This window comes from Ammodytes marinus (genome assembly GCF_949987685.1).
Source record: "Ammodytes marinus genome assembly, chromosome: 13".
Taxonomy (NCBI): domain Eukaryota; kingdom Metazoa; phylum Chordata; class Actinopteri; order Uranoscopiformes; family Ammodytidae; genus Ammodytes; species Ammodytes marinus.
Window position 1 is genome coordinate 31,228,664 of NC_137217.1, and position 10,000 is coordinate 31,238,663.

The window sequence follows — 10,000 nt, forward strand, 5'->3', positions numbered from 1 at the left end:
AGGTATTTGAGCAGCTCTGGGGTCCAGTTCTTGTCGTCCCGTTCACTGTAACGTCCTTTCCAACGCAGATGACTCCACGGGTTCTTTAACTGCAGGAAACGCATTCCCTACAACACACACACACACACACACACAGTCACAGTTAATGCGTACACACACACACACTCACACACAGTCATAGTGACACAGTTAACACGTACACACACACACACACACACAGTCACAGTTAACGCGTACACACTCACACACAGACATAGTGACACAGTTAACGCACACACACACACACACACACACACAGTCACAGTTAACGCGTACACACACACACACACACACACACACACACAGTCACAGTGACACACACACACACACACACACACACACACACACACACACACACACAGTCATAATACAGTATTCGTTTAATATTGAAAAATTTGGAAATTCAAACTTCAAAAAGATTCAGACAATTTATTTATATAGCACTATTTAGACATGAGGCCATTTTGGAAGCGTCATAGTTGGAATGCCTTCAGCTCTACAGAAGCACAGAATGGAACAGTTGGCCACACTGTGTCCATCAGAACTACCAGCTGGAATGTTCTTGAAGAATTTCTGTTGCTTCTCTGAACGGGAACCATAGAGACCAACTGTTGTGATGATTTCATATTACACACTGCACCTTTAAAAGATGAAGTAAGCGAATTATTTATGTTAATATAAGCGTTAAATCGCTCTTTATTCATACAGTGATCACTTTCATAATGTGTGCGTTTCATAAAGCCGATCTCTCAGTCATCCGCTGTGCATGTAATCAGCAAATAAAGTTTCCGGGGATCCCGAAACTGATATCCAATCACAAGAGAGAACGCTACAAACCGGCACCCGTCTCACTGCTGGTGCACGCCAGAGCGACAGATGGATGAAAGTGTATGCGCCTACAATGGCGGAGCAGGTAAAAATCCTTCCCAATGTCTGTTTTGATGGTTTTTAATCATGTTTTTATCACACTTATGGATCTGAGATGATGCTAGATAACTCGCTGCTTGAAGACCGCAGTGCATTAATGTGGTGACGTAGGGACGAGCGAGGGGACCGCTAACTGCAGTCACTGACAGGAAGTTAGCTAAAAGAACCATTCAGCTGACTGAACCTTTAAATGTAAGTGCGTATTATGATGAAATGCTACTGCTACTTAAGTTCTGCTAACCTTGTAGTTCCTGATGTCTAGCACAGCATAGGCGTGTGTCGGCACCAAACCCCATTTCTCTCCTTCCTCCTCTGACATCACTCCTGTTGCTGTGGTGACAAGGACGTCCCCCCTGTGAAACCTAGCAACCGAGACAGAGAGAGAGAGAAGCAGATAAAGAATTTAGTAAAGAAAATGTTGTAAAACGACCACCAGTAATCCATACACACATAAAAAAAGACAAATACATTAGGTGGGAGCACTATTAAAAACAAAATAGGAGTTAGAAAGGTTTGTTTTAAACTAACACACACACAGAAACGTGTGGTTGTGTGTGTGTGTGTGTTTGAGTGTATGTGTGTCTGTGTGTGCATGCGTGCGTGTGTGTGCATGCGTGTGTGTGTGCGTCCATGTGTGCGTGCATGTTTGGAATCGTGCATTTTTGCGTGTGTGCGTCCATTTGTGCGATTTTGCGTGCATGCATGTGTTTTTGCGTGAGTGCGTGCGTGTGTGTGTGTGTGTGTGTGTGTGTGTGTGTGTGTGTGTGTGTTTTTGCGTGCGTGCGTGTCTCCCTCTCTGTCTCTCTCGTTCGTTCGTGCGTGTGTGTCTCTCTCTCTCTCACCTCTGGAACAGCATGCGGAAGGTTTCGTCTTTGCTGAAGGACTGGTTGTCTGAGTGCATGGCGATGCGTTCAGGGATCCAGCCGGTGAGCGCGTGAAGATCAATGTTCTGGAACACAGAAAAAATACGTTCAAAATTATGACTTTTTTCACACCAGAATTTATTCCCATCTTTGTTTATTAAGTTATCTACGTTAAGAGTTATGCATACTAACCAGTTCCCTCTTTGCATATAAACAGAGAAAACTAAGCAAACAGGACACATAAGAATAAGAAATTTCAAATAATAACAAAATTAATTAATAAGGAAATAATATGGATCAATTTTGAACGAAAATTAAGAAAATATGATGAGAACAAAAATGCAAATACATTTTTATATCAATAAAAAAATTGTAAATAAAAATATGTATATATAGATACTGTACATGTTTTTAAAAGCTTTATTAAAATAACTTTTTTGTGCACTCATTTTCACACACACACACACACACACACACACTCCCCCCCACCCCACCCCCCACACACACACACACTTACCGAGTTGGATCCAGGGAAGTCGTAGCCTCCCATAACCTTCATGTAGGCTTTCTCTATGAGCGAGACCCAGAGTTCATTCCTGTTGCTGGAGTAGGAACACAGCAGCTCCCCGTTGTGATCCACAGGCAGGTAGTCGTCTATTATCACCTGTAGTGGGACACACAGGTAGACAGATAGATGGATGGTGCATAGACAGTGATGGAGACAGGTAGACAGAGGATATAGTTGGCTTTAAGTGAAGATAAAGAGGACCCTGACTTTAACACAATAGCTAGTTTATATATATATACTTATATATATATGAGTGTATTGAGTAAATATTCTCACCGTTGGATTTATTATCAAGTTTATCACTATTAATTTAAGTAGCTACGAGGAACTTTTAAATATTTCTGAAACGGTCTAATTTTTCCCTCTGATGATCATAAATGACATGTAACAGCAAACGAGACCATCAGTGCAAAGAATGCTATTTTTATATAGTTTTTCTTAAAGAGGACCTATGATGCTTTTTGACTTTTATGACCTATAAACGTTGTTATGATGATTCATAGTCATGCTTAACCATACTAAATTATCAAATAATGACTTACATGCATTTCGACGTATTCCCTGCTGACCGTCTGGGGTGTCTGTGCAGAGCACTAAACACTATTCTAGCCAGTCGAGAAGTCACGTCTTCAAAGCGGTCTACCCTTTCATAATTGGTGACGTCGCATAAAAATTGGTGATGTGACCACGCGGATGTTTCCATGTATGGTAATGCTGTCACTTCCCTGTTCGCGTCTGCCTCGCGCCCTTATAGGTCCATGCTCGCGCTTCCCGCCACTGAAAGTGTTTCGGAAGGAAGGTAACCAATCACAACGGAGTGGGGTTTGCAGGAGGGGAGGGGGAGGGTAGCGGAGATGGCCGATGCACAGGCGGAGGGAGCGGAGATTGCCGAAGCACACACACTCAAGTGTTGACAGGATGTGCTGGATCGCCAAAATAAGAGAAAGAGCTTCCCGAAAATCTACATAGTTTTTTGTGATGTGATTCGTGTCAGGTTGCTCTATAGCAGTGTAAAACAAGAAATTAAGACCAGAAAAGTAGTATAATAGGTCCTCTTTAATGCCTTTGTCATGGGTATATATGCTCACCCAGGAACAACAGCTGGCGTGGTAAAAAAAACGTCCTCTTTTGTCTAAAGGGGGCGCAAGATTGAACACAAACTAAAAGTTCCTCGTAGCCAATTTTTTCTCCCTTACCCTAAGCATTCAAAATCAGGAAAATATAAATATTTTCAATGAAAACCAGCCCCCTAATAGTACCGTTTAAAAGCGTACTATATTCTGCTGTATTTCAAATGTCTTAATATTTCAAATGTCTGTGCGTTTTAGTGTTGTATTTGTAGATGTTGATATTTTTTATGTTACCTTTCTGGGAACTCCGTTGATGTGAAGTTTGACCATGTATTTCCCACACGGGTTATACTCTGGCTCCCTTCGTCTGTTCTGAGGGTAGATGACGCTGTGACACACACACACACACACACACGCACGCACACGCACACACGCGCACACACACACACACACACACACACACACACACACAATTGAAGACTCAAGGTTAAATCTTATCTCATCTTTTTAATATGCATATTGTGCTAAGTCAGTGTCGGCCTGTAATTAAAAAGGTTAGAAGCTGTAATGAAGAGATGGAACAGATATGCAGATAGCAGTGCGACTTTTACGACACTGGCCGACAAATTCGTCTTTTTATTAAATATGTAATATATAAGGCAAGGCGAGTTTATGTCTATAGCACAATTCAGACACAAGACCAAGTGCTTTACAGGGGCAAGATTAAAATACATATAGCCTGTAATTAAAAAGGTTAGAAGCTGTAATGACGAGACATTTACGACACTGACAAATTTGGATTCTTATTTCATTTTATGGATTTCTGTTTCATATTGATATAAAAGTTTTTTTTTTTTTTTTTTTTTTTTTTTTTTTAACCTTTATTTCTCCAGGTAAATCCCATTGAGACCGGAGACTCTTTTTCAAGGGAGACCTGTTCCCATTCCCACGTTACCATTCACACACACATTCATACACCGATAGCAGGCTTACTATCGACATTCACACGAGGCAAGGTGGGTGAAGTGTCTTTGCCCAAGGACACAACAACCATGACACAAGTGGCAGGGCAGGAATCGAACCTCCAACCCTTTGATCATCAGCCGACCCGCTCTACCACCTGAGACACAGTCGCCCCAAGTTGGTTTCTGAAGACAATTATTACTGTTTTCAATGATAAATGGATCTTTAATTACTCAAGGCTCATTTGCAGGGGTTTTATAAATACTAAAAACACCAGCCAAATCACAGCGGTTTCATAGAATACTTTTGATTTATTTATACATTTTTATTCTTTTTTTTTTTTAATATATGTTGTGATGGTGCAGGTGTTTTTTTGTTTGTGTTTTGTGAAAAAAGAATTTAAAAAAAACCTTGTGATGAGTTTCTTGTTGTAGCGCCTCTCGTAGGCGGCACTGATGGCTAGGGACGCCACGAAGGAGCAGTCCGACACCACCGTCTGAGAGAGGGGAACACGTCGGTTTAGTTCACTCTCTTATGTGTATACAACTGTAATAAAGCACAGCAGAAAATGTGTGGCTTGCTGCTGGTCTAACGAAAAGCTAAAGAAAATTGCGTTGTGATGGAAGGCCCCCGGAGTCTCTACAAAGAAAACAGTTAAGTGGCTACTTTTGGCTTTTTTGGACATTCTTAAAAGGGGCACTGTGTAACATTTTAAGTAATTTATTAGCAAAAAAAACAACTTCTTAAACCCAGTAACACACACACACACACTGACCTGTTTGATGCTGAAGCTGGACACAGACATGATCATAGTCGGGTTGTTGCAGATTTCGTCCGGACGAACCCAGCGGGAGAAGATCGCTTTCTGTTTGGGAGACAGAGCCAGTTTCCCTGTTTTGTCCCTAGTGACAAGGATTAAAATTAAAATGGATGGATGGATGGATGGATGGATGGATGGATGGATGGATGGATGGATGGATGGATGGATGGATGGATGGATGGATGGATAGATGGATAGATGGATAGATGGATAGATGGATAGATGGATAGATGGATAGATGGATAGATGGATAGATGGATAGATGGATAGATGGATAGATGGATAGATGGATAGATGGATAGATGGATAGATGGATAGATGGATAGATAGATAGATAGATAGATAGATAGATAGATAGATAGATAGATGGATAGATAGAGAGGGAGAGAGAGACAGACAGACAGAGAGAGGTAAAATCTTATTAATTAAACCACCTATAAGGATTTTTAAAATATTTCTGAAACAGTCTAATTTTTCCTCTGATGATCATAAATGACGTGTAACAGCAAACAAGGCCATCAGTGCAAAGAATACTATTTTTATATCGTTTTTCTTAATGCCTTTGCTCGGGTCTGAATCCCCGCCAAGTCTGACCAATTGATTTACAGAAGGCAGGTCGGGAAAAGCCCTGTGTTTATGAACGCTACTGAATCACAGTTAACCTTGCTTCACCATGGTCATATTACCATTATTAATCTAACATGGTCATACAGCTCTGGAAAAACTTAAGAGACCACTTCAAATATTCAGTGTCTCTTGTTTTACTCTTTAGAGGCATATGTTTGAGTAGAATGAACATTTTGGTTTTATAATATAAACTGCTGACAACATTTCTACCAAATTCCAATACATTTTTTGTCATTTAAGAGCATTTCCGTTAAGTAATGTAGAGATGAAGATTGAAGAAAAATCCAGACTGGTCTCTTAATTTTTTCCAGAGCTGTATAAATACATAACTTCATGGCCATGCATCCTGCCGTCTCTCTTTCACTCACTTCCTAAACAAATGCACGCGCCGCCATTGTTTCAAACTTGAAAATAATAAAATAAAATAATAATTAAGGGGCGCTCCGGTGGCGTAGTGGATAGACCCGTGGACCTTTACTGCAGGTCATCCCCCCCCCCCCTCTCTCTCTCTGTCTCCCCATTTCAACTCTGTACTATCTAATAAAGCTTGAAAATGCCCAAAAAATAATCTTTAAAAAAAAAACTTATATCAAACTCACGAGAAAGGGACGGGGAAGGCAAAGCGCTCCCTTAGATCCACACTCATGAAGGGAACATAAGCCATGCCGTTGATGGTAGACGTACTCCTGGAAATAAAAGAGTAAGGTAAGATAACAAATTAAACCTTTGCTCAAACATGTTTTAAAAGTAATCAATGTTCCACCAATCAGAAAATGAAAGAGGGAGACGCTATATATAAAATAGAAAATAAATAATTTATTTTGTTTTTATCTTTTCTTTGTGTGTTCATGTTCTTCAAAAGAAAAAAAGAAAGTGTTTAATAATATATTTCTTTGTATTTGTTCAAATAAAGTATTTCAAAAATATATATATGAAAAGATATAAAACATTTAAATAAAACAGTTTTAATAAAATTTAAATGACAGGTTGAAAGGGAAACAGAAAAGTCTTCAGGTTTGATTTAAAGGAGCTGAGAGTTGCAGCAGCAGACCTCAAGATAACCTATCCAAATACAAATTGCTGAAATAAATAAATAATAAATACCATTTTCTATGTGCAAGAGGGACGAAATGAGCAGTTTTTCAGTTGTGTGTTCATGTTTTTTTAAAAGAAAAAAATTCAAAATAAAGTATTAAATAAATAGAATAGAATATAATAGACTAGAATAGAATAGAATAGAATAGAATAGAATAGAATAGAATAGAATAGAATATAATAGAATATCAGTGTCCTTCCTACCGGAGCACTTCTATCTCCTCTGCCGTGTATCTCTGGCCCTGGGGTTCGCTGCTGTGCACGGGGCGGACGGGCTGTGGCTGCTGCCGGTCCTGGAGGCTGAAGTCTGGTCCTAGGGGGAAGAACTGCCTCACCGGACCCACAGACGAGGCACCAGGGCTGGGCTTACTCCGGTCCTGAGCCGGGGTCTGGCTGGACCTAGACTGGGACTCCTTAAGACCCTCCGCCCTGATGGAAAGAAATGGAGGATATTGGGATGTATATATATTTTTTTTATTTATTTTTTTGGGCATTTTTGCTTTATTAGACAGATTGGGGAGACAGTGTTGAAAATGGGGCAAAGAGGACATGCAGAGAACAGACACGGGAAGGATTCAAACCCGGGTCCGCTGTGGGGCCTTGGCCCGGGGGTGGGGGGGGGGGGACGCCCTATCAACTGAGCTACGGGCGCCCCCAGGATATTGGGATATTTAATATGGAGAAATTTGAATCACTTTGTTTTTTTTATGGACAAAATTAAAAAAGTAAATTATACAATTGAATGTATGTAAGAACCACATTATTTTTATAGATTTTTTTATTAATATGATGTTCTTAGTTTTTAGCCTGGCTGGACCTAGACTGGGACTCCTTAAGACCCTCCGCCCTGATAGAAAGGGCGTCCCCCCCATGGGCCTCGGCCAGCAGCGCACCCGGGTTCGATTCCAGCCCGTGGTCGTACTCTGCATGTCACTCCCCTCTCTGCCCCATTTCAACTCTGTCTCTAAACTGTCAATAAAGCATAAAAATGCAAAAAAAAAAAAAAAAAAGTGGAGGTAAATTTAATATAGAGAATTTGAATCACTTTGTTTTTTAAGGACAAAATAAAATAGGAATAAGAAGAATAATTCAACTGTTTTTATAACAGCGGTCTTTGTAAAGATTCTTTATTATTATTTATTTCTTTTTTTACATTAAATGAAGAATGAAGAATGAAATGAATTCTCAGTTTTTAGCCTGGGTGGATTTAGACTGGGATTCCTTTAGACCCTCCGCCCTGATGGAAAGTAATGGAGCATATTGGATAGATTTAATATGGAGAATGTAATCACTTTTGTTTTTTTATGGACGAAATTCAAAAAAAGAAAAATAAATGTTTTAGAAAATTATAACAATTAAACAAAAGTTTAACAATTGAATTATTGCGCTCCGGTGGTGTAGTGGATAGAGCGTGTACCATATCGGCTCCATCCTCCGTTGCAGTGGTCATGGGTTCAAATCCGACCCGTGGACCTTTACTGCAGGTCATCCCCCCTCTCTCTCTCTCCCTCTGTCTCCCCATTTCAACTCTGTACTGTCTAATAAAGCTTGAAGCAATTGAATTATTATTATATATTGTTAATTTTAAGCTGGAAATTTTAGTTACATTGTTTTTTTAGGACATAAAGAAAGAATATGGAAAACTGAACAAAAGGAACATGAGAACAATTCAGAATTTAACTACCAGCCAACTCTGTAATTGTAATGTAGTGGAGCGGTAAACAACATTCATTACCACAGCAGTATAACAGCACTATGGTTGCATTCCGAATCGCATACTCTTTCTTTTTTCTATTCTACATACTACATCCGACGATAAAAATAATCTAGTTAGGATGCAGTAGGCATACTATTGGGACATACTTTTACTCTCTTATTTCATCATAACATTGCGCCTTGATCTTGCCTCTTGTTTTTATATCCGTCGCATCCCCGTTTGTTTTCATATGGAGGCTTCGACGATGTGACGTCACTTCACGTGCGCACTGGATTGTGGGTCAGAATCGCCCAAATAGGATGCTGCTTTCAACACTAACAATCTTGGCCGGATGAAGTAGGACATCCGGGTACTTCTAACCATCCTAAATCTGGCCACAAGAATCGGGACATCCTAAATCTTTTTTCTACCTACTATATAGTAGAAAGTTTGCGATTCGGAGCGCAACCTAGGTTTCAGGGACATGTACCTGTCTAAAGCCTGGCGCGCTAGCTGCTTTAGCTTGGTCTGTAGCGCCTGGTCAGATGTGTTGTTGGACTGTTGACAAAAATAGACAAAATGATTAATAAATACAAGCAAGTAAATAGATGGATGGATGGATGGATGGATGGATGGATGGATGGATGGATGGATGGATGGATGGATGGATGGATGGATGGATGGATGGATGGATGGATGGATGGATGGATGGATGGATGGATGGATGGATGGATGGATGGATGGATGGATGGATGGATGGATGGATGGATGGATGGATGGATGGATGGATGGATGGATGGATGGATGGATGGATGGATGGATGGATGGATGGATGGATGGATGGATGGATGGATGGATGGATAGATAGATAGATAGATAGATAGATAGATAGATAGATAGATAGATAGATAGATAGATAGATAGATAGATAGATAGATAGATAGATAGATAGATAGATAGATAGATAGATAGAAATATCTAAGAGTTAGTGAGAGAGAGAGAGTGTGAGTGAGTGAGTGAGTGAGTGAGTGAGTGAGTGAGTGAGTGAGTGAGTGAGTGAGTGAGTGAGTGAGTGAGTGAGTGAGAAAGTGAGAAAGTGAGAAAGTGAGAATGAGAGAGAGTGACAGACAGACAGAGAAAACCTACCGTCTTAATGCACAGCTCCACAGCCTGTGTGTACAGCTCTATTGCTTCATCATCCGTTCCCTTCTCATCTTCCTCGAAGGCTTGTGTCACCAGGAAATGGGCTCGTTCCAAATCCACCTGCTCACGCGACTTCAGAGGGTCGTTCGTCTGGGCCTGGACTATAATGGGACACACACAGACACTTTG

General features: G+C 40.4%; 2 protein-coding genes across 5 annotated transcripts in view; both read right to left on the minus strand.

The window, feature by feature from the left end:
- Window positions 1–10,000, minus strand: part of LOC307260013 (uncharacterized protein) — a 491,510-nt gene that overhangs the window by 375,304 nt on the left and 106,206 nt on the right. The gene's annotated exons all lie outside the window — the stretch shown is intronic.
- Window positions 1–10,000, minus strand: part of capn7 (calpain 7) — a 26,833-nt gene that overhangs the window by 14,469 nt on the left and 2,364 nt on the right. Inside the window, exons 3-14 of one of the 2 annotated variants that reach the window (XM_080039790.1) lie at window positions 9,815–9,972; window positions 9,159–9,226; window positions 8,170–8,209; window positions 7,177–7,376; window positions 6,477–6,563; window positions 5,206–5,332; window positions 4,841–4,926; window positions 3,762–3,855; window positions 2,347–2,493; window positions 1,809–1,915; window positions 1,208–1,328; window positions 1–107 (exon numbers count right to left, since the gene is read on the minus strand). The exon at window positions 1–107 is cut by the window's left edge and continues 38 nt beyond it. In XM_080039790.1, the coding sequence (XP_079895916.1) occupies window positions 1–107; window positions 1,208–1,328; window positions 1,809–1,915; window positions 2,347–2,493; window positions 3,762–3,855; window positions 4,841–4,926; window positions 5,206–5,332; window positions 6,477–6,563; window positions 7,177–7,376; window positions 8,170–8,209; window positions 9,159–9,226; window positions 9,815–9,972 (1,342 nt within the window). Of the gene's footprint in view, window positions 108–1,207; window positions 1,329–1,808; window positions 1,916–2,346; window positions 2,494–3,761; window positions 3,856–4,840; window positions 4,927–5,205; window positions 5,333–6,476; window positions 6,564–7,176; window positions 7,402–8,169; window positions 8,210–9,158; window positions 9,227–9,814; window positions 9,973–10,000 lie in introns of both variants that reach the window. The other variant, XM_080039789.1, reaches the window with a different exon arrangement.